The 25,235-nt window shown below is 40.6% G+C and overlaps 1 protein-coding gene across 1 annotated transcript; it reads left to right on the plus strand.

The window, feature by feature from the left end:
* Positions 1-214: 214 nt before the first annotated feature.
* Positions 215-1,195, plus strand: LOC127218696 (probable bifunctional dTTP/UTP pyrophosphatase/methyltransferase protein). Its single transcript, XM_051179704.1, has 3 exons — positions 215-229; positions 270-589; positions 726-1,195. The coding sequence occupies exons 1-3, from the start codon at positions 215-217 to the stop codon at positions 904-906; spliced, it is 516 nt and encodes a 171-aa protein (XP_051035661.1). The 3' UTR covers positions 907-1,195.
* Positions 1,196-25,235: the final 24,040 nt, after the last annotated feature.

Consider the following 25,235-nt stretch of genomic DNA (forward strand, 5'->3'; position numbering starts at 1 on the left):
ACGCCTTCCTTTTGAGGCCCCGCCCATAAGCCTGCCCCGCCCTCTGCCCTTTAGGACCTGCACCCGCCTGATGTCATTATTGGAGCCTATACCGTCCTGGTGAGTGAGGCCCTGCCCCTCACTGACCCGGCCCCTTGGCGTCTGGCCCCGCCCAATGTAGGCCATGGATGGCTTCATCCTGGAGAAGCCAAAGGACAAGGACGATGCCTACAGGATGCTGCGCAGGTGGGCGGGGCCTTAAGGGGCGGGGTAGACCCCCCAGGGCATAGTGGGCGGGGCCTCTTCATGGAGCTCCAGCCTCTGCCCACCCCAGCCCTGCCCCTTGCCAACCACGCCCTGTCCCGCCTTCCCTGGCCCCGCCCAGGCTGAGTGGCCAGCAGCACAGTGTCATCACCGGTGTGGCCATCTTGAGGCCACTGTGGCAGAGGCAGCTTCAGGAGCCGAGTTCCACATGCCCAGAGGCCCCAGAGGCGGAAGGGGACCCAGAAGCAGAAGTGGAATTGTCACTGTTCCACGAAGAGACCCGTGTGACATTCTCGCGGCTATCAGAGCCACTGCTCTGCCAATACGTGGAGAGCAGGGAGCCTCTGTGAGTGGGTGCGGGGTGGGGTGGGTGGGGCCAGGAAACCTGGAAGTGAGGCCTGAAAAGGAAGAGTTGTCCCCGGCGGGCGTGGGTGTGGCTGAGCATGGCACCTGGTGTGACTTCGTCCCTGCCTTGCACCCAGGGACAAGGCTGGCGCCTATGGGCTTCAGGCGCGAGGCGGTGCCCTAGCAGAGCGCGTGGAAGGGGATTTCTTCAATACCGTGGGGTTTCCACTCAACCGCTGCATGCGTGAGCTGGCTGCCATCTTCCCGGATGTGGGACCACATGTCCCTGTCAGCCAGCATCCGGCCACACCCAAATAATGAGGATTGTAGATGGAGAATGAGTATGTGAGTGACTGTCCGGGCGGGTATTCTGGTGAGAGAGTTACTGAAGGGGCGGGACTTCTGGTGAGTTTGTGAAGCAGTGACCCATTTCCCATGATGCCCTTGGTGCATTGTGTTTGATTGACAGAGCAAGCTTCCCTCAAGTGCATCACTTCCCAGTGCTAGGACACAGGACATGGGGTGAGGTGTGTGGAGGCAGGGTTAGGGGACAGGCCCACCGAGGGGAGTACACCTAAACCCGCCCCTGTGGCCCTGCCCCTCCTGATGCCCTGCCCTCACCATCTCCATGGGCCCTGCCCTTGCCCCCACTGGGTCCTGCATGAGCAGCTTCACCATCAGATGCCTGTGATGGACATTTGACATCAGGAGCAGGGTCAGGGAAGGCCCCACCCCCTGCCCGCACTCTGATTTGCATATTCAAGAGCTGCCTGGAGACTCAGAAGACATCAAGTACAGAAACTGCTGGGGTTAATTTGCATGGCCACACCTCCAAATGACCTAACCTGCATGTATTTGCAGGTCAAAGTCCCCAAACAGATGGGAATACTTGCATTCATTTGCATAGCAAAAGCATGCAAAGCAGCACAAATTTGCATATTAAAGTGTATTTCCGAAACTGGGGTTTGCTCATTTACATACTCAAATGTGAAGCCCCAATCAGACTTCCAGATTTCCAGGCACTGTGCTTATTTGCATAATCAAAATTACTAGTGCATCCTTTACATAACAGTTTAGTAGCCTCATTTGCATATTTAAATGGTGGCAGGTTTTTACTGCTCAGCATCAGGCCCCACCCCTTCAGCACTACCCTAGCTCACCTGTCCCCTACCCCGAGGTCACAGTGTCCAAGGTCACAATCAGTGACCCTCTCCAGGCCCTGCCCTCAACCACACCAGGCCCTTCCCCACTTTCTCTCCTAGGGTCCCCGAGGGCAGGGCCGGGGTCTGGGTATTACCTATGGTGCAGACAGGACTTGGTCCTGGCAGTGACATCACAGGAAATTGTGACTGTGAGCAGGAACTGCCCTCCTTCCCTACCCTCACCATCTCCACCCCAGCTGGGCATGGCAGGAGTCTCCTACCAAACTCTTAGGTTACCAAGCAGCAATGCTAGGACCCAGAGGGCGGTGGCCATGGTGAGCTGGTTATGAGAGTAAAAACCCTGAGGATGATGAGTGTGGCTCCTGTGACATCACAGAGCTCACCCCTCCAGGCCCTTGTAATGTCAGTCACCGCATACCCTGCCCCTCCAGCTGTCAATCACTACAGACCCCACTTCCTGCCTCTGGGCCATGAGGTCTGATGAGGGTGTGATCTACAGGCTGACTGGGCGGGGACATGTCAGCTATCTTTATAAAGGTAGAGGGGCAGGCTGCAAGCCGAGGGCTGGATTTCCTGGCAAGGGAAACCTGGCAGTAGAGACTCAGGTCAATCATCAAGGGTGGGGCATGACTTCTGCTCGCAGATCCGCAGCCAAGGCTGACTTGAGCCAAGGCCATCAGGAACTTTTGTAACTGCTGTGGATGGGACTGCATTTCCCAGCATCCTATGCGGCCACTTACTGCTTCGCTGCCCAGAGACTTCTGGGTTTGGATGTTCATGTCCAGGACTGCATTTCCTAGCATCCTGTGCGGTCGATTCCTGCCTTTATGCCCAGGGATTTCCGGTTTTTATCTGTACTGGCCAGGGACTGTAGTTCCCAACATGCTCTGCGGTGGCTTTCTGTTTTTCAGCAATGAAACTTCCAGTTTGTAGTTTTTGGAGGCCCAGGACTCCATTTCCCAGCATTCTCTGTGGCCACTTCCTGCTTCCCTGCCCAGGGACTTCTTATTTTCATCTTTGGCAGCCAAGGACTATATTTCCCAGCATGATTTGTGTCCGCTTTTCTATGAATGGACTTCCGGTTAAAAACTTTGGGGTCCAGAACTGCACTTCCCAGCATGCTGTGTGGCTGCTTCTTTCTTTTCTCCCCTGGACTTCAAGGCCCCTAACTACAGTTCCCGGCATGTGCTGGGCTTGTTTCGATCTTTTCAGTTCCTAAACTTCTTCTGGTCTCTGAGGCTCCAGGACTCCATTTCCCAGCTTCCTGTGGTGCTGCGTCCTGTTTTTCAGTCCTGAAATTCCACCATTTAAAGGCACATAATAATTTAGAAATATTTGAGACTTAGAACAGTTGAATTTAAGTTGTATGAAGTTAGCTTACATTTACATAAAGTTAAGTTGAAATCGAATGTACAGATATATTATTCAGGACTGGGTAAATTGAGAAGGACAAGAGTGTGAAGCTATGTATAACATAGTCAGAGAAAAAAGATATTACAAAGAATAAAAGGCAAACGGTAAATGACTTACAGGTTCTGTTGGTGGCAGAAGCTGGCTAGACTCTTTCTGCCTAGATGGCTGATGTAGCAGAAAGAAGAACCATGGTGGGTAAAGCTAGGCCACATGGTCAAGATGGTGGCTGCCATAAACATATTCCCAACAGCTGAAAGAAATCGTAAAGTTTTGAGATGTAATTTTGTCTTGAGCAGATGCTGCCTCAGCCCAGCCCACCATGCTGAGACAGGTTGCAGCTGGGGCAGGCAGGAGAATTTGAGCGTGCCAGGAAGAGAACCGAAACAAGTTTAGGGAAAGAGATTGTTTAGCAGAGATATTAAAAAAAAACGCCTTCCATCTATCTGTTCCCTGGCAGTAATTTGAAAGATCCCATAAAATATCGGGATCTAGAGAGCCGTTATGTGGCCAATTTGAATTATTTTCTAGGGGATATCTAGGCTACTTTTCAGTACAAAGGTAAATAAGTCTGGGTGACTTTACAAGTGGCATTAAGTGAAAGGGTTTTAAATTTTCTATCAGGCATCCCAGTGGAGTGGTGGGGGATATTTCCTTGGTCGGTTTATTCCCCATGGGTGGAGTGAAAGTGACCATGCAGTCTTAGAACTCATCAGCCCAAGAGTGTGGCCACATGATTCGAGAGAATGGCAGAGTGTTATTCGAAGCTCCTTAGCCCGAAAACGTTGCCAGGACCAACAGAGGCCAGAAATACTCAGCAGTCTGAGAGCAGAGCCGATATACCACACTGGGCAGTATGTCTTCCACCCATGGAATGTACCTGACCTTAAGGAATTGGGTTAAAATGTAAAAGGGTACCTTACCTAATTGAAGCCTGTGTGGGATGGTATTTCCAGTGAACGGGGGGGGGGGGGATGGTGGTGGAACGCTGGTATCTGAAACAAGATCCTGAGTGTTTCTGGCTGGCCACCCACCAGCAGACAGCTGTCAGTGACCCTCATGTAGAGCCTGCCTGGGTTTCGGTACCAATGTTGTTCTTTTGTTGTACAGCTAATGCCTAAGAAACACAAACGCGAGACTCAGCGCCCACGTGGAGATTGTTGAGAGAAGGGAGAGAAAGAGGGGGTAGCTGGTGGCCAACTGAAAGCACGAGAGAAAGAGGGGGGTGTGGGGCACTTGCTTTAAAAGGGGAGGCTTGCACATGTGTAACTGAGTCCTCTGGCTGCCAGGTAAACCTTGAGCCGTCAGATAAAGCTGATGTAGCAATGACATGGCCATGAGGGTCCCGCCCATCTTCAGGGTGGGGGGCGTCAAATGGCTGCTAGTTCCTAACAATCAGATTACTAAGTGGAGTCACTATTTAGCTACACATGTAGTTAAGTGTAAGCCACTAGTTAGAGACAAAGTAACCCACTAGTTAGCCACACATACTATCTCACTAGTACCCACACACACCATGCCACTTGTTAGCCACATACTTAACTCACTATTTAGCGACACATATGAAGTCACTAGTTAGACAAACACCTAAATCAATAGTCAGCCCCACACCTATGTCACTAGTTAGCCACAAAAACTAAGCCACAAGTCCATCACACAAATAAAGCAGTACTTAGCCCCACACACTAAGACAGTAGTTAATCATACACCTAAGTTAATATTTAGCTACATCCCTAAGCAGTAATTAACCACATTGACTAAGTCACTCGTTAGCCACAAAGCTAGGTTACTAGTTAGCCACAGTCTCTATGTCTCTAGTTAGTTACACACAATATATCACTACTTACCCACCCATACTAAGTCAGTAGTCAGCCACACATCTAATTTACTAGCTAGTCACAATCACCAAGAAAATAGTCAGCCACACACACACTGAGATAGTAGTTAGCCATGCACCTATGTATTTCTATGTATTTAGTCAACTACGCACCTAAGTTACTAGTTAGCTACCAACACTAGGTCACTAGTTATCCACACACATTAAATCAGTAGTTAGACACACACACTATGTCACTAGTTAAACACATACTAAGTCTGTCTAAAAGAAAAACAGCTCACACTAAGGTGGTCCCAGGACATGGGAATCAGGCCTTTATTCCCAGCAGCAGGGATTTGGAGATAGGAGTGACATGGCTGGACAGAGAGAGGAAGATAAGGTAGAGGAGCGAGTAGAGCATGCTGTGAGATGATTTTGTTTGAGAAGTTAGTCTGAGGGATTGAAGCGATAGCAGTCAATCTGAGTAGGCAGTGTGAGGACAGGAACACATCGCTTGTCTGAGAATAGGTAGAGATAACAACTCTAGTAGCCAGATACTCTGAATCTGTGATCCTTCAATTTTCACCTTCCCCTCCCTGTCAGATTACTGTGAGTTTTTATTATTAAGATCTATTAGAACTTGTGCTGGAAGTGATGTTCTCTCTGTGGAGGTGTGATATTTCAAAGTCAATAGAGGTAAAAATTTTCAATTATTAAAATATTAACTTTATTTTTTTGAAAATTACATTGGTATCTTTTTAATGTTTTTAATTTGTAATTTTTTTTTATTATACTTATCAAACCAGTTCCCTCCAACTTACTCCCACCCTCCTTCCCGTCCCAACTTCCCAGGCCCCCAGCCACTCTCTCCTCCCATCCAACCAACACTATACACGTAGGTGGATGCCTTCCAGGAGGGGTCATCTAAATCCTTCAAGTCATTTTAAGTAGACACTAAAATGTCTCTCCTGTCTCAGGGTTAATGGAGTATCCCTCCATAGGGATTTTCCCCCAATGTCCTTTTTGCAACAGGGATACTTCCTGGTCCCTCTCTCTGAAGACCCTTAGACTGCACAGGCCTTTTAGCTGACACCCATGTTCAGGGGTCTGTGTCAGTCCCATGTTTGATTCCCAGCTATAAGTCTGGAGCCCCATTAGCTCCTCCTTGTTCAAATCAGCTGTGTCTTTGGGTTTCTGCAATGTGGTCTTGTCCTCCCTCTCCGCATATGGATTCAATTTTGGCTCAGTGTTTAGTTGTCCAAGGTTGCTTCTGTTTCCATCAGCTACTAGATGTGGTCTCCATGATGGTGCATAGGTTAGTCATTGATCTCATTGCCAGCGAAGGGAATTTATGGTAGCCTTTACACTGTTGCTCAAATTGTTAGTTGGGGTCATTCTTGTAGGGCTCTGTACATTTCTCTAGGTTCTGTTTCCCTCTAACCTATAATGGCTCACTCTTTTATAGTCTCTTTCTCTCTTTTCTCTCCTCTGTTCTCCTCTCCTCTCCTCTCTTCTCTTCTCTTCTCAAGTCTATTCCTCCCCTGACCAAATGTTCCTAGACCCACAATCTTTCCTCTCCTCCCATTTTCCTTGTGCTAGTTCCCTCTCCACTCACTACCTGCCAATACCCACCCATATGCTCTGAGGACCTTGTCCCTTCCTGCTTCTGTGAGTGTCCTTATGTAAAACTGTTAGAATCCTCCTTCTATCCTAGTTTCTCTGGCAGTTTGATTTGTAGGCTGGTGAACCTTTGCAATATGTCTAAAATCCACATATGAGTGAATACATACCATGTTTCTCTTTCTGTGATTGGGATACCTCATTCAGGATGGTTTCTTCAAGTTCCATCCACTTGTCTGTGAGTTTCAAGATTCCATTGTTTCTACCCACCCCCACAGAGTAGTATTCCATTGTGTAAATGTGGCAAATCTTCTTTATTTATAATTCAGTTGAGGGGCATCTAAGTTGATCCCAGGTTCTTGCTATTATAAATAATATTGCTATGAACATAGGTGATCACAGGTCTTGGTTGCATGGATTGGGATCATTTGGGTATGTACTTAAGTGGGAGATTACTAGGTCTCGTGGTAGACTGATTCCCATTATCCTGAGAAACTGCCATGCTAGTCTCCAAAATGGCTGTACAAGTTTGCAGTTCCACCTGAAGTGGAGGTGTGTACCCACTTCTGCACATCCTCTCAAGCATAAGTTGGCATTGCTGTTTCTAATTTTAGCAATTCTGACAGGAGTAAGATGGTATCTCAAAGTTGTTTTAGTTGGCATTTCCTTGACAGCTAAGGATGTTGAATACTTTCTTAAGTGTCTTAAATCATTTTTTATTTCCTCTATGGAGATTTATATCAAATACAGAGTCTCTGTATATTAATTGGTGCTGGCACAGCTGCGGGACAAGACCAGCAGCAGGTGGAAAACCTTACTCAGCATTTTTTGAAGATGCTTTCCTCATCCCATTGTATACTTTTAGCTGTTTTGTTAGTATGTGTTTGGGCTAATATCAGAATTTTCTATTCAATTTCATTGAGGTACTTGTCTATTTTTGTGCTAATACCAGGCTGTTTTCAGGACTATAGCTCTGTAGTAAATCTTAAAGTCAGGGATAATGATCCCTCATGAAGTTCCTTTATTATACAGGTCGTTTTGGCTATTCTGGTTCTTTTGGTTTTCAATATAAAGTAGATATTATACGTTCAAGGTCAGTGAAAGATTGTGCTGTGATTTTAATGGACATTGCATTGAATATGTAGATTGCTGTTGGTAAGATTGCCATTTTTCTATGTTTTTTTCTACCTATCCATGAGATTGGGACATCTTTACATTTTATGGTATTTTCTTTAAAGACAAAATTCTTATTATATAGGTCTTTCACTTCTTTGGTAAGTGATACCCCAAGATACTTTATGTTTTTTGTGGCTATTGTGAAGGGTGATGTTTCTCTGATTTCTTTAACAACCCCTTTGTTGACTGAATATGTAATGGCTACAGATTTTTTTTTTAATTTAATCTTGTATCCTCATACTTTACTGAATGTATTTTTCAGCTGTAGGAGAATACTGGTAGAATTTTTTGGTTGCTTATGTAAACTATCATATCATCTGAAAATAGAGAAAGATTGAGTCCTTCCTTACCAATTTGCATCCCGTTGAACTCCTTTTCTTGTCTTATTTCTTTAGCTAGCCCTTCAATTACAATAATGAAGAGATATGGAGAGATAGGGCAGCCTAGTCTTTTTCCTGATTTTAGAGGAAACACCTTAAGCTTCTCTACATTCAGCTTGATATTTCCCATGGGTTTACTATGTATTGCTTTTATTATGTTTACATAAATTCCTGTTATCCCTAATCTCCCCAAGACCTTTAACATGAAAGTATGTTGAATTTTGTCAAAGGTTTTTTTCTACATCTAGGGAGATGATTATGTGACGTTTCATTTTCAGTTTGTTTATATAGTGGTATATTTGATATATTTTCATATGTGAAACAATCCCTGTAAGCCAGAGATGAAGCCTACTTGATCATAGTAGATGATTTCTCTGACATATTCTTGGATTCAGTTTTCCCATATTTTCTTGAGTATTTTTGCATTAATGTGCATGAGGGATATTGGTCTGTAATTTTCTCTCTTATTTATGGCTTTGTGTGGATGGGCATCAAGGTGATTGTAGCCTCATAAAAAGAGTTTGGTAATGAACCTTCTTTTCTATTGTGTGGAACAATTTCAGGAGTATTAATATAGCTCTTCCATGAATTTTTGGTAGAATTCTTCACTGAAGAAGACATCTGGCTCTGGGATTTTTATGTTGGAAGGCTTTTCATTATTATTCCTACTTTGTTAGTTGTTATAGGTCAATTTAAGTTGCTTGTCTATTCTTGATTTAATTCTGGTAAGTAATAGTTATCCAGAAATTTGTCCATATCCTTTGAATTTTCAAATCTTGTGGAGTATAGGTTTTCAAAATATGACCTTAAAATTGTCTGCATTTCCTCAGTGTCTATTGTTATGTACTACTTTTTCTTTCTGATTTTGTTAATTTTCATGTTCTCTCTATGCTTTTTGGTTAGTTTGGATAAAGGTTTCTCTACCTTGTTAATTTTCTCGAAAAACGAACTCTTTGTATCATTGATTTTTTTGTATTGTTTTCCTGTTTTTTATTTATTATTTTTTAGAGACCCCCCATTTCTTTTTGGCTCTGCTGCCTGTCCCACAACTATATATTGTGGAACAGGTTGGTCTTGAACTCACAGAGATAAGCTTCCATCTGCCTCCTGATCACCAGCATACTTGCCACCACCACCCAGCTTTTGGTACCTTTTTAAATGTCTTCTTTAAACATATTACTATTTTTATCACTATTTTGCTGCACTCCTATGTTTCTTAGATTTTACTTATTTCATTCTTTTTCTCAAGTGATGCTGATTATTGATTTCTGTGTAGATCAAAGTTTCTTCTAACTGTGGCTTGTCTTATGCTGTGTAATTGAGAATTGTTTTGAACTCCTAATCCTGGCTTCTCCTGTACAGTGCTGGGAAGAAAATCCTACACTTCGTTCCAGTTGGGCCCTTGCCTGGTCAGGGAGAAGGAAAATAGACCAGAAAATGAGTGAACTCCCAAGATCTCTGATTATTGTGGGGTCTTATAAATGAAGAGGGATTTGTGCAATGATTGAATTCATGTCCCACTTGGATACTGGTGGAGTCACAATGCAGAAAGGGAGAGGCAGGATGGAAGCTGAGGTTTCCTCCTTCAACAGTAGTTGAGGTGAGCAATGTAGAATTAGATAATCATTCCTAGAAAATCCATCATTGTCTCACAGGGCAGTTTCTTGGAATCCACAGATGAGGGCTATCAAGACTTTGGATAGAGGAGAGACCTTATCATGTATACAAATTACTATAATTACAGTATTTAGCCAAAACCAGTCTGGGTGAACTCTTGTGGACTATGTAACTGGACTTTTTTTTTTTTTTTTTTTTTTTGTTCGTTTGGATGTACAGTCCGAGAGAAAAGGTTTGAGGAATACTTGGTGTGCTCTAACTGAAACCCCTAGTCTCTGGAGCACATGGCCATGAAGCTATTTTCAGCTTTTAAAAATATTTTTTTCAGATCATAGCTACATCATATCCACATATACTTTTCTGCCCACAAGCCCTGCCATGATTACTTGTGTTCTCTAATTCACAGCCTGCTTTTCTTAAACAGGAGTTTCACATTAAACACAGTGAATATTAGAAGGTGTCATACATTTGGCTGCAGTATTTCCCAGCTATGAGGTCAATGGTTACTGGCCAGTAACAATGAGTGTGTAACAAAATGTGCACACAAGGTACAGTGTGATTTTAATAATGAGCAGCTTGACTTCCAGGACAGTAGAAGAATGTATACTAAAACACAAACTTTCTGGATTAGGCCGCTATCTGCTGGGTGTGTAGTGCAGAGCTACAAGGTCTATGCAATCTGAGTCATTGATTTCTGATTCTCTGGTAGTGGGCTGCAAAATTTTAGGTCCAACTGGGTGGTCCCAGCCAATGCTGGACTCTGAGAAGCCTTCTTTCCATGATTCTCTTTTCCTTATGCTCTATTGAGTTGTAAGGAAGAACACAGGTTACACTATTCTGAGTGTATGGTTTTCAAAGCAGGTCTGCTCAGATGTCATTTCTGCAAAACTTGTATGGACCATGAGACAGACTGGTGTTCTTTTGGTCCATGTGGTGACCTGGGCAGTTACCCTTGTCCTCTGAGCCTTCCTCTCCATGTGTTTCTTGGTTTGGGGGAGACTCTGCAGCCCTGGCATGGGTGGGTGTGTTGCTTATTGTATAACTGTCCAGTGTGCATATGCATGCAATGCTGTTGGTGTGCATTGGGGGCTGACGCTGGATAACTGAAGGTCTGATTTCTTGAAGTTCTGAATATTCCATTCCACTTTCAGGTTTGCCTTATAAATATTTTAGAAAGTAGTAAAAAATGGTGATGTGGATGTCTCTCAGCAATACAAGATTATAATGTTTTTAACTCTCTGCTACCAAGAGTTACAATACTGTGTTAACTGACATTAAATTCCGGTGTACAAAATGATTCTCTATTCTGCAGAGATATCTCAGGTGTGTATGGTTTTGGGTAGGGATTTAGGTCAGGATCTTCACCTTGGGCCATAAACCACTTGGCAGGAAGTTGATTTTAAATTATTCTCCCATGTTGTCTGTGGAGTGCGCATCAGTGTGGCTAGGTTTACCTGAAACAATAAAGGGGTGTAAAGGTCTACAGAGCCATAGCAGGAGGTCAGCTCCTTTTGCATGGAGAGCTCTAGAACAGGGACATCCTGTCTTTGGAATAAATATCCATAGCTACAGGGTCAAAAGTGTCTAAGGGTCACTTTTAGTTGATTTAATTGGAGTGTTGAAGTCTGTGTTTATTTAATCTCTGTACACATGGATTCATAGATATCTGAATAACATTGGTCAAGATCACACTTTTCTTGGCTAAGTTTCTTTTGTACTTTATATTAATAGTTGATATTTTTTGACCTTTGCTCTTGGGATATTCTCTCTATCTCTTTTATTCATTTACACATATTATACATATTTTGATTGTTGTTGCTTTGTGGTAAGTATAAAAGTCATATTATGTTAGTTTGTGTACTGTGTTTTCATAATTCCATTGAGCATTCTGAGTATTTCCAAAAAAAATTGTTACTGTGCCTTTGCAATCTGCATTTTGTTATTAATTGTTGTTCATTGTCATTGGATTGTATTCATTTCATGTTACAAACTTACCATGTATAGGATCTTAAATTCTGATACTTCATGTTCTGAAAACCATTATATAATTCTTTATTTATTTTGGTTTTATTGTTAATCTGTGGAAGAGATTTGGTTCATCAGGTAAAACATGTTGTGTATCTTGGCAAGAGACTCTGCACATTTTTTGGAGATGACCAGAGTTCAGATACTTACACTCAACTTCACATCATTATCTACAATCCATAACCTGTATACTTATACAAACCATTTTTTCTCAAACTCATACATACAAATTATAGCAATAAACTTGAGAAAATGGTAAAGATTAGAATATCAATATTATTGCCCTAAATTCTAGTCTTGTACACTACAGTTTAGATTTTACACACTGCGCTGGAAATTGTAAAGCTACTTCTACTTGTACTTAATAATCAAAACATGGATTCAGATATGTGATTAATGATGAAAGATCAGAGAAGCAGAGCAGTCAAACCCTAGCTCATATTTCTACTGAAGTACTCATAACAAAGGGGTGGGCAATTCTGATACTAGGAGTCTTCCCTCAGAAAACAATGAGTTTTTTCTTCTTCCTCCTTATATTTCTTTCTCCTCCCATCCATATCTACCTCACAATTTCAGGGATAAAGGAATGAGCCACCACTTGTCTCTCTTTCTCTTTTAGACTGGATCAATGTGGTGTAGCCTGGGGTGGGAGTGAAATTACAGACATGCACCTGATTATGTCTCCCATAGGGATTATGTATCGCTATGTGCTAGGATTAAAGGTGTACTCCACCATGGCCTGTCCTCTATGGCTAAGCACTGCATAGCTCCACATTCTATTCTTAAAGCAAGTTTGTTTTTTGTTTATATATGTTTATGTTTGAAGAAGAGAATAGTTTCAGTCTGAATTGTATAATGATCTTTGCAAGCTCTTCACATTGTGTGGAGAGAGAAAGAGAGTTTGAAATTCTCCTCTGCAGGAACAGAGCTGGGCCATCTACTGATGACATGGGAAAGTGACATTGAAATTAATGTCTGACTATGCAGTGTTGGCTTTTGCCTTTGGTTCCAGCACTGAGGAAATAGATGCAAGTGGATCTCTCTGATTTAGAGGTCAGCCTGGTCTACAGAATAAGTTCCAGGACAGTAGGGCCACAAAAGGAAACTCTGTCGCAAAAATAAAAATAAATAAGTAAATAAATGTATCAATAAATATTAGACAGTTAATGAAAAAAAAACTATTAGAAAACAACAACAACAAGATTAAAATTAAAATAAGAAATTCACCAGCACAGTTTACTAAGGAAGGAATAGGATGGCAAGAGCCACACAGGGAAATTCAAAAAAAAAAAAAAAAAAAAAAAAAACCCAAAAACCAAATAATTTCCTATTTGTGCAGATCTCTGAAATGTCTAGGTCTGGAGTAAAGCCAGAGTCAAAGGAGGTGCTGGGCCTGGTGTGTCTTCTACGAACACGCTAACCCTTTAGGAAGAGCTCTTGGCAATCCAGCCTCACTAGCCAGGTACACTGAGCCAACACACAAGTCTCAGGTCTGGAAGGAGACTTCCTGGAGTCATGCTGCAGGCTTGCTTTTATATCAGAACAGGCACCAGAGGAATGATTGCTGCTCTGTGAGTGCTGCTGGGGAATGAAGGAGAACAGAAGCTGCAGCATGGTGAGTGAGTGGATTCAGAGGGTGGTATGGGGAGTCATGAATGTCTGTTTTGCAGGCCTTCTAGGAGGACGCTGGGCTTGAAAGTTCTGTCAAATTCAGTGTTCTGTTAGGTCCATTGTGGTCCTAGGAGCTTCCCCAACCAGGGTGTGGCCCAGGAATACTTTTCCTTGTGGGCTGCATCTGTGGAAAGGATTTTGATTATGCAGCAAGGTGAATAAATACTTTGAAGTCAGCTCCATTATGCTTTTGGTGCACAGGGATGGCAAGTTACCAAAGAAGGAGAGGTTCAGTTTGTCCAGTGCCTTCCAGAAGCTTTGCCCTTCACATCTAACATTTATGGGTCAGATACATGCAGAGTTATTACCATTTTTTGCCATCAAAATAACTTAACTTCTATTGTAAGAAATGAATAGAAAGATCTTATTTTGCATATCATTCTCACTTCCATCTCCCTCCCTCCTCCAGTGACCTCCCCATCCCATCCCACATACATTTCTCTGGGAGGCTGAGTTCTTTAGGAGGATTCATCAAAACCTGTCAAGACATTTGGGTTTGGTGCGGGCCCTCCTCCTTGTCTCTAGGCTAAGGGAGTATTCACACTTGGGGTTAATTTTGTGTATGCTCTAAATGGCATTCTTTTTCTTAATTATTTATATATATATATATATATATATATATATATATATATATATATATATATATGGATTTTTGTGTTACAGCATGATCTGGAATTTTCTTTTTTTAATGCTTGTTGTATTTTACTTTTCATCCTTTAATCCATTTGTTTATGCTTACTGATACATCATCGGCAGCGCCTGAATCTCTGTTTGTGGTGTGGCAGGACCTGAGATAATGGGCCCATTCCTGGCATAGCAGTAGTAGCCAAAATGTTGATACCAGCTGAAAAGATGGCTGCAGCATGGGCATTAGCAGCTTTGCTTCTGGATTCTATCATCTAGCATCCCTAGTACAATGTGAGATGCATTGATCATTCAGAAAATGCTCTGCCCATGTCTACAACTTTCCTAAACTTCTCCCTGACAGATATTTGCACCCTAATCTTAATCGGTGATGGGTTGGCATTGTCTGTCGTTTAAACAATTCAAAGAATTAAATAAGTCAGTAATAGCTAACTGTCACAATAAAGAGGTGATGTAGCGTTTAACTGGCAGGGAAGCATGGCCAGAAGCCAGTCGTGAAGGATGTCATCATCATCAATTGAAACAGTGAATCATGAAATGTGATGATATTGCACATTACCACCACAAGAGGGTGCTTTACAGGTCTCTTCATGGAATGGAACATTTTGGTTTACATAACTATACAAACATTTACATTATCTTGGGTATTAACAAGAATTGACAATATAAATACTTTATTTATGTAATTAGATGATCTGTGGCACCAAATTCCAGGTGTCATGGATGATATAATCATTGTTTTATATAATTTAATAATCAAATAATGAGTACATGTAACATCATCGACTTCCCTAACATGGCTCCAACCAGACTCGTGAACGATCCTGTACGTGATTAATTTTAATATTTTAACTACATAATTAAGAATTAGATGTTCTATAATAATTGACTCCCACATCGTGGAACCACAATCCACTGATCATGGATTATCTAATGTCCTATTTTAATAATCAAATAACAACATTATCAGAGGATGAAATGGTCTGCAATTTCAACTCGACACAGTTGACTCTCACTTGACTCCCACATGTTTCAGTGAAACAACCAGGTTCATCCCTTATTTAATCGCAGAGTTGAGTAGTAAGTGGTTTAAATGCTGATATGTCGATGCACATGCAGGGCTTTAGAAGACATCACATATTTAATGTTGGACGGCAGCCTGCAAAGAGATGGCTTCCAATTCAATAATCCCTAGGTCTACTCTAACAAATGGATTATCGACATCCTGAAGGAAGTTAACAATGGAAAACTCACCTTTTGATGAAAAATTGTGAGTCTTATTATCTTTTGTTCCATAGCTTTACTTCTTAGGATAGAGAACATTCATAAAGACAAAACTTTGGACTGTTTCTCCACAGACTATGTTCTCTGAAAATTAGGGAATCTTGAATTTGGTAATCAGTAAAAGCTGTAGGCAAAATTCCAGAGATTTGGCTATGACATGGTTAGGCGTATCAAATGCTGTCATGAAAAGTTTTAGGAGATAGTTATCTTGGGAGACTGTAATGTCCCATGATAATACTTTCTCGAAGCTGCTCTCTTGTCCTTGGCCCATGATACCAGGATACAGAAAGCAAACAGAATTGCCAGGCAACATTCATGATCCAACATTCTGTCACATTCTAGTGCCCCTCCCACATGCTAAAAGTAGTATACCCATGGATGAACTCACCTTACAGCCTCACTGATTTTCTCACAAAAACAAAGCAGGGCTCTTTACTTTTAGTTATACATCGTATTTACCAGTCTCTCAAACAACAACATGCCTATAGTGAAATAAGCATGAAAAGGAAAGCATCATTATGCCATTCAAGTACATTGATGAGTATTTTACACCTGTTTTCTATGCTTCAATTTTCTAATTTCTGGAATGGAAACAATACAGTTAATCGCCTCTACCATATTCCTTTTCTCTTTATTGAAAATAAAATAAACTCCTCTGCATTCTCGTACCTTTAGAGGTGCTTGATCCCATGGTTTCTCAGAGTGGTTTCGATTTGCCTTTGGCTGATGACTAAGGATATTGAGCAGTGTCTTATGTTTCTTTCAGTCATTTTGAATTCCTCAATTGATAGTTCTCTATTAAGTCCTGTACCCCGCTTTTTAATATGGTTACTTAGAATTATTTATTGTTGGTAGTGTGTCATGTTCACAGCCGACAGAGTTCATTAGATGAGATTCCCTGATCAAGAGATTATTCAGTTAATCCATTTTTCAAATCGGTGGTGACTGTGTCCTTCATGGGTCAGTTCTGTTGCAACCTCGCAGATAATGATGATGTGAAACAATACAGTTTTTTTTTTTTTTGAATCGTGTATTCATTCGATTGTTAAAAATCTCCAATTACTTAATCAGTAATCACTGGGTAACACAGTGTCCCTCATAATCTGGGCACTGCTTCTGGTACAGACCTCCTGCTGTGTCAGTCCCACAGAGGCCAAATGACAGATGACACCATCATCCATTGAAACCATGAATCATAAACTGTGATGATATTGCATATTAAAGCCACAAGAGGGAGCTTTACAGGTCTCTTCATGGAATGGACAATTTTTGGTTTACATAATTAAACACATATTTACATTATTTTGGGGATTAACACAGATTGTCAATTTAAATACATTAATTATGTAATTAGGTGATCTGTGGCACCAGATTCCAGGTGTCATGGACGATATAATCATTGTTTTATATAAATAAATAATCAAATAATGAGTTCATGTAACATCATCCACTTCCCTAAGGTGGCTCCAAACCAGGCTCATGAACGATGCTGTCGTGATTAATTTAAATATTTTAACTACATAATTGATATTAAGATGGTCTATAATAATTGCCTCCCACATCGTGTCACCACAGTCCACTGATCATGGATTATCTAATGTCCTATATTAAACAAACAAATAACAACATAATGAGAGGATGAAATGGTCTGCCATGCTCCACACAATTGAGTCTCAGTTGACTCCCACATGATTGTGGGAAACTCCCAGGTACATCCCTTATTTAATCGCAGAGCAGAGTAGTAACATGTTTAAATGCTGAACTCTCATTGTGTATACAGGGTTTTAGAAGATATCACATATTTAATGTTGGAGGGCTGCCTCAAAAGAAATGGACTGAAATCGAATATTCACTAAGTCTACTCTAACAAACGGACTATCACCTTCCTGAAGGAATTCAACAATGTCAAACTCACCTTTTTGATGAATAATCATGAGTCTTACTATCTTTTGTTCCATAGTTTTACTTCTGAGGATAGAGAGTATTCATAAACAGAAGTCTCTGAACTGTTTCACCACAGCCTATGTCCTCTGTTGAGGTAATCTTGCATTTCGTAACCAGTAAAAGCTGTAGGCAAACTTCCAGAGGTATGGCTATGACTTGGTTAGGCGAATCAAATGCTGTCATGAAAAGTTTTAGGAGATAGTTATCTTGGGAGACTGTAATGTCCCATGATAACTCTTTCTCGAAGCTGCTCTCTCGTCCTTGGCCCGTGCTAACAGGATTCAGAATGCAAGCAGGTTTGTCAGGCAACATTTATGAACCAACATTCTGTCACATTCTAGTGCCCCTCCCACAGGCTAAAAGGAGTATACCCACCAATGAACTAACCTTACAGCCTCACTGAGTTTCTCACAAAAACAAAGCAGGGCTCTTTCTTTTGAGTTCTACATATTTACCCGTCTCTCAAGCTACAACATGCCTATAGTGACATAAGCATGAAAACGAAAGCATCATTGTGCCATTCAAGTACAATGATGACTATTTTAAACCTGTTTTCTATGCTTCAATTTGCTAATTTCTAGAATGGAAACAATACAGTTAATCGCCTCTACCATAATCCTTTTCTCTTTATTGTAATTAAAATAAACTCCTCTTCATCCTCTTACCATTAGAGGAGCTTGATCCCATGGTTTCTCAGAGTTGTGTAGATTTGCATTAGGCTGATGATTAAGGATTTTGAGCAGTGTCTTATGTTTCTTTCAGTCATTTTGGACTCCTCAATTGACTGTTCTCTATTAAGTCCTGTACCCCTCTTTCTAAGATAGTTATTTAGAGTTATTTTTTGTTGGTGGTGTGTCATGTTATCAGGCCGACAGAGTTCATTAGATGAGATTTCCTGATCAGGAGATTACACAGTTATTCCATTTTTAAAATCAGTGGTCACTGTGTCCTTCATGGGTCAGTTCTATTGCAACCTCTCAGAAACTGATGATGTGAAACAGTACAGTTTTTTAAAATCGTGTAATCATTTGATTGTTAAAAATGTACTACTACGTTATCAGTAATCACTCTATGAGGCAGTGTCCCCCATCCTCAGGGCACTGCTTCTGGTACCGATCTCCTGCTCTGTCAATCCCACATGACCATCATTACTTACAAAATCAAGTAAGTTAATAATTGGATAGTCCTCCATACTTAACTTTCATAAGATGGAACCAAACTCCAGTGATTGTTAAGGAAGGAGTACTTAGATGATTAAATACTGCTACGTGATTAAGTCCCATGGAGGAATGGCCCTACTCCAGTCAAGAAGAACAACATCTTCATCAATTCAAATAATTAATATATAATGAAAAACGATTGAATAATGTCATGGTGGTGCATATTTAAATCCCACATGGAGTAGTTAGACTGATCTCTTCCTTGAATAATGATTTATTTATAAAATTAAATTGATAATTAATTAGCTGGCATTTTATATTAACACTGACGAGATGGCACCAAAGTCCTAAAACTATCGCTGATGTAATGACCTACTTACAGAGCTAAATGATGAAGTAATGAGATGATGTTACATCGTCTACTCACAAAATCTGACTCCAAAAGGGACTTAGGGTCCATAACATTACCTGTTTTTCAAATACGTTAATTAAATGATGAATTATTATTTAATTTCCTAGTTTAACAGGTAAATAAGTAAGTGTACTATTAGATGATGCTATGTTCTGGCACGATGGACTCCCCTAAGTAGGCTTAAATCTTCACTGGTAACTGAATACATAAGGACAGATTTTCATAATTCAATGAATAAACATTAAACTAGTGGATGGTGTTTTATGTGTGAAACCTAAAGATTGATCAACACTGAAGAGTCATTGAGTTCTTAATCATACATTTGAACAATAAAATGAATGAATGAAAAGATAACTTCTCATAATTCACCCCTACAGAGATAACAAAATGATATCAACAGTGATTTAAATAAATAAATAATGAAACCACAAGAGACATTTTAACACCAACAAGGGGGCTCCAGACTCCACTCTTCCTGGAGTAGAAAAAGGCAGATTTAAATAATGAAAGCATCAGATTTTATATCATCTGTCACACTTGAGTCACACAAGGTGGCACCACACTTTAGGGTTCACAGATTATATAATGAAACAATTTAATGATTACATCTTTACATATCTAAGTCGTTGAACTTTTTCATATCATCAATTCCTGGGCAGACATGTCAGATATGAAAACGGATGCTGTCATCACGGATTTTTAATATTCCATCAGTTAATCGTCAGATAATCATACTTTCTTGCCTGGTGAATTCTGTTGGCCTGACATCCTCACCGGTGCCTGAATCTCTGTTGTGTTGCTGCAGGACCTGAGGTAATTGGCCCATTCCTGGCATACCAGTAGTAGCCAAAATGTTGATATCAGCTGAAAAGGTGGCTGTAGAAGGGGCATCAACAGCATAGCTGAGAGAGAGATGTTCTTCCGAGTTCCGAGTTGTCATCCATTTGCCAGGTCTCGGTGATGGTGCCGACCTGCTAGTGCCACTACATCTTCTAGACGTAGACCACAACCAATGTGAAGATGTGAAGGAAGAGCAAGTAGTCAACACCCAGACCCCCATGCAGACCTTGGTAAAGTTCTTTTACTTCTCGGAGGGCACCAAGCAATATTCTGGACTCTGTTCTCCAGCATTCCTAGTGGTCTGGAAGGCGCATAGACTTTCAGAACATGCTCTGCCCATGTCTACAAGTTTCCTAATTTGTCGCTGACAGATATCTGCAACCTAAAAATAATGGGTGATGGCATTGTCTGTCTTTTAAGTAATTTAAAGAACTAAATAAGTCAGTGATAGCTAACTGTCCCAATAAAGACATGATGTAGCATTTAACTTGCAAGGAGGTATGGCCAGACTCCAGTATGAAGAATGTCATCATCTACCTTTGAAACCATGAATCATAAACTGTGATGATATTGCACATTAACGCCACAAGAGGGAGCTTTACGGGTCTCTTCATGGAATGGACAATTTTTGGTTTACATAATTACACTCATATTTACATTATCTTGGGGATTAACACAGGTTGTCAATTTAAATACATTAATTATGTAATTAGGTGATCTGTGGCACCAGATTCCAAGTGTCGGCGTCATTGTTTTATATAAATAAATAATCAAATAATGAGTTCATGTAACATCATCCACTTCCTAAGGTGGCTCCAAACCAGGCTCATGAACGATGCTGTCATGATTAATGTAAATATTTTAACTACATAATTGATATTAAGATGGTCTATAATAATTGCCTCCCATATCGCGTCACCACAATCCACTGATCATGGATTATCTAATGTCCTATTTTAATAATCAAATAACAACATAATGAGAGGATGAAATGGTCTGCCATTCTCCACACAATTTTCTCTCAGTTGCCTCCCACATGATTGTGGGAAACTCCCAGGTTCATCCCTTATTTAATCGCAGAGCATTGTAGGAACATGTTTAAATGCTGAACTGTCATTGTGTATGCAGGGTTTTTAGAAGATATCACATATTTAATGTTGGACGGCTGCCTCAAAAGAGATGGACTGAAATCTAATAATCGCTAAGTCTACTCTAACAAACGTATTATCACCTTCCTTAAGGAATTCAATAATGTCAAACTCACCTTTTTGATGAATAATCATGAGCCTTATTATCTTTTGTTCCATATTTTTACTTCTGAGGAGAGAGAGTATTCATAAACAGAAGACTCTGAACTGTTTCTCCACAGACTATGTCCTCTGATGATTAGGTGATCTTGCATTTGGTAACCAGTAAAAGCTGTAGGCAACTTCCAGAGGTATGGCTATGACTTGGTTAGGTGAATCAAATGCTGTCATGAAAAGTTTTAGGAGATAGTTATCTTGGGAGACTGTAATATCCCAAGATAACTCTTTCTCGAAGCTGCTCTCTCGTCCTTGGCCCATGCTACCAGGATACAGAATGCAAGCAGGGTTGCCAGGCAACATTTATGAACCAACATTCTGTCACATTCTAGTGCCCCTCCCACAGGCTTAAAGGAGTATACCCACCGATGAACTAACCCTACAGCCTCACTGAGTTTCTCACAAATACCAAGCAGGGCTCTTTCTTTTGAGTTCTACATATTTACCCGTCTCTCAAGCTACAACATGCCTATATTGACATAAGCATGAAAACGAAAGAATCATTGTGCCATTCAAGTACAATGATGAGTATTTTAAACCTGTTTTCTATGCTTCAATTTGCTAATTCCTAGAATGGAAACAATACAGTTAATCACCTAAACCATAATCCTTTTCTCTTTATTGAAAATAAAATAAACTCCTCTTCATCCTCTTACCATTAGAGGAGCTTGATCCCATGGTTTCTCAGAGTTGTGTAGATTTGCATTAGGCTGATGATTAAGGATTTTGAGCAGTGTCTTATGTTTCTTTCAGTCATTTTTTATTCCTCAATTGACTGTTCTCTATTAAGTCCTGTACCCCTCTTACTAAGATAGTTATTTAGAGTTATTTATTGTTGGTGGTGTGTCATGTTATCAGGCCGACAGAGTTCATTAGATGAGATTTCCTGATCAGGAGATTATACAGTTATTCCATTTTTAAAATCAGTGGTCACTGTGTCCTTCATGGGTCAGTCCTATTGCAACCTCTCAGAAACTGATGATGCGAAACAGTACAGTTTTTTTAAAATCGTGTAATCATTTGATTGTTAAAAATGTACTACTATGTAATCAGTAATCACTCTACGAAGCAGTGTCCCCCATCCTCTGGGCACTGCTTCTGGTACCGATCTCCTGCTCTGTCAATCCCACGATGACCATCATTACTTACACAAATCAAGTAAGTTAATAATTGGATAGTCCTCCATACTTAACTTTCATAAGATGGAACCAAACTCCATGGATTGTCAAGGAAGGAGTACTTAGAAGATTAAATACTGCTACGTGATTAAGTCCCATGGAGGAATGGCCCTACTCCAGTCAAGAAGAACAACATCTTCATCGATTCAAATAATTAATATATAATGAAAAATGATTGAATAATGTCATGGTGGTGCATATTTAAATCCCACATGGAGTAGTTAGACTGACCTCTTCCTGGAATAATGATTTATTTATAAAATTAAATTGATAATTAATTAGCTGGCATTTTATATTAACACTGACGAGATGGCACCAAAGTCCTAAAACTATCGCTGATGTAATGACCTACTTACAGAGCTAAATGATGAAGTAATGAGATGATGTTACTTCGTCTACTCACAAAATCTGACTCCAAAAGGGATTTAGGGTCCATAACATTACCTGTATTTCAAACACGGTAATTAAGTGATGAATTATTATTTAACTTCCTAGTTTAACCGGTAAATAAGTAAGTGTACTAGTAGATGATGCGATGTTCTTGCACGATGGACTCCCCTAAGGAGGCTAAAAACTTTAGTGGTCACTGAATACATAATGACAGATTTTCATAAATCAATGAATAAATATTAAACTAGTGGATGGTGTTATATGCACGAAACCTAAAGATTGACCAATACTGAAGAGTCATTGAGTTCTTAATCATAGATTTGAACAATAAAATGAATGAATGGAGAGATAATTTCTCATAATTCACCCCTAGACAGATAACAAAATGATTTCAACATTGATTTAAATAAATAAATAATGAAACCACAAGAGACATTTTAACATCAACAAGGGGGCTCCAGACTCCACTCTTCCTGGAGTAGAAAAAGACAGATTTAAATAATGAAAGCATAAGATTGTTAGATCGTCTGTCACACTTGAGTCATACAAGGTGGCACCACACTTCAGGGTTCACAGATTATATAATGAAACAATTTAATAATTACATCTTTACATAGCTAAGTCGTTGAAATTTTTCGTATCATCAATTCCTGGGCAGATTTGCCAGATATGAAAACGGATGCTGTCATCACGGATTTTTTTTTTAATATTCCATCAGTTAATCGTCAGATAATCATACTTTCTTGCCTGGTGAATTCTGTTGGCCTGACATCCTCACCAGTGCCTGAATCTCTGTTGTGTTGTGGCAGGACCTAAGGTAATTGGCCCATTCCTGGCATACCAGTAGTAGCCAAAATGTTGATATCAGCTGAAAAGGTGGCTGTAGAAGGGGCATCAACAGCATAGCTGAGAGTGAGATGTTCTTCCGTGTTCTGAGTCGTCATCCTTTTGCCGGGTCTCGGTGATGGTGCCGACCTCCTAGTGCCGCTACATCTTCTAGACGTAGACCACAACCAATGTGAAGATGTGGAGGAAGAGCAAGTAGTCAACACCCAGACCACCATGCAGACTTTGGAAAAGTTCTTGTACTTCTCGGAGGGCACCATGCAATCCTCTGGACTCTATTCTCCAGCATTCCTAGTGGTCTGGAAGACGCATAGACATTCAGAAAATGCTCTGCCCATGTCTACAAGCTTCCTAATTTGTCGCTGACAGATATCTGCAACCTACTAATAATCGGTGTTGGCATTGTCTGTCGTTTAAGTAATTTAAAGAATTAAATAAGTCAGTGATAGCTAACTGTCCCAATAAAGAGGTGATGTAGCATTTAATTGGCTGGGAAGTATGGCCAGACTCCAGTCATGAAGAATGTCATCATCATCCATTGAAACCATGAATCATAAACTGTGATGATATTGCACATTAACGCCACAAGAGGGAGCTTGACGGGTCTCTTCATGGAGTGGACAATTTTGGGTTTACATAATTACACACAGATTTACATTATCTTGGGGATTAACACAGATTGTCAATTTAAATACATTAATTATGTAATTAGATGATCTGTGGCACCAGATTCCAGGTGTCATGGACGATATAATCATTGTTTTGTATAATTAAATAATCAAATAATGAGTTCATGTAACATCATCCACTTCCCTAAGGTGGCTCCAAACCAGGCTCATGAACGATGCTGTCGTGATTAATGTAAATATTTTAACTATATAATTGATATTAAGATGGTCTATGATACTTGCCTCCCACATCCCGTAACCACAATCCACTGACCATGGATTATCTAATGTCCTATTTTAATAATCAAATAACAACATAAGCAGAGGATGAAATGGTCTGCCATTCTCCACACAATTTTCTCTCAGTTGCCTCCCACATGATTGTGGGAAACTCCCAGGTTCACCCCTTATTTCATCGCAGAGCACAGTGGTAACATGTTTAAATGCTGATCTGTCATTCTGTATGCAGGGTTTTTAGAAGATATCACATATTTAATGTTGGACGGCTGCCTCAAAAGAGATGGACTGAAATCTAATAATCGCTAAGTCTACTCTAACAAACGGATTATCACCTTCCTGAAGGAAGTCAACAATGTCAAACTCACCTTTTTGATGAATAATCGTAGTCTTATTATCTTTTGCTCCATAGTTTTACTTCTGAGGAGAGAGAGTATTCATAAACAGAAGACTCTGAACTGTTTCTCCACAGACTATGTTCTCTGATGATTAGGTAATCTTGAATTTGGTAACCAGGAAAAGCTGTAGGCACACTTCCAGAGGTGTGGCTCTGACTTGGTTAGGCGAATCAAATGCTGTCATGAAAAAGGTTTAGGAGATAGTTATCTTGGCAGACTGTAATGTCCCATGATAACACTTTCTCGAAGCTGCTCTCTCGTCCTTGGCCCACGATACCAGGATACAGAATGCAAGGAGGGTTGCCAGGCAACATTTATGAACCAACATTCTGTCACATTCTAGTGCCCCTCCCACAGGCTAAAAGGAGTATACCCACCGGTGAACTAACCCTAGAGCCTCACTGAGTTTATCACAAATACCAAGCAGGGCTCTTTCTTTTGAGTTCTACATATTTACCCGTCT

Source organism: Phodopus roborovskii, unplaced genomic scaffold, assembly GCF_943737965.1.
Source record: "Phodopus roborovskii unplaced genomic scaffold, PHOROB, whole genome shotgun sequence".
NCBI classification, from domain to species: Eukaryota; Metazoa; Chordata; class Mammalia; order Rodentia; family Cricetidae; genus Phodopus; species Phodopus roborovskii.

Bases quoted from the DNA above. Each gene is read 5' to 3' on its own strand.
- LOC127218696 (XM_051179704.1), top strand. The intron at 590-725 runs GTGAGTGGGTGC...CCTTGCACCCAG, and splicing joins GTGGAGAGCAGGGAGCCTCT to GGACAAGGCTGGCGCCTATG.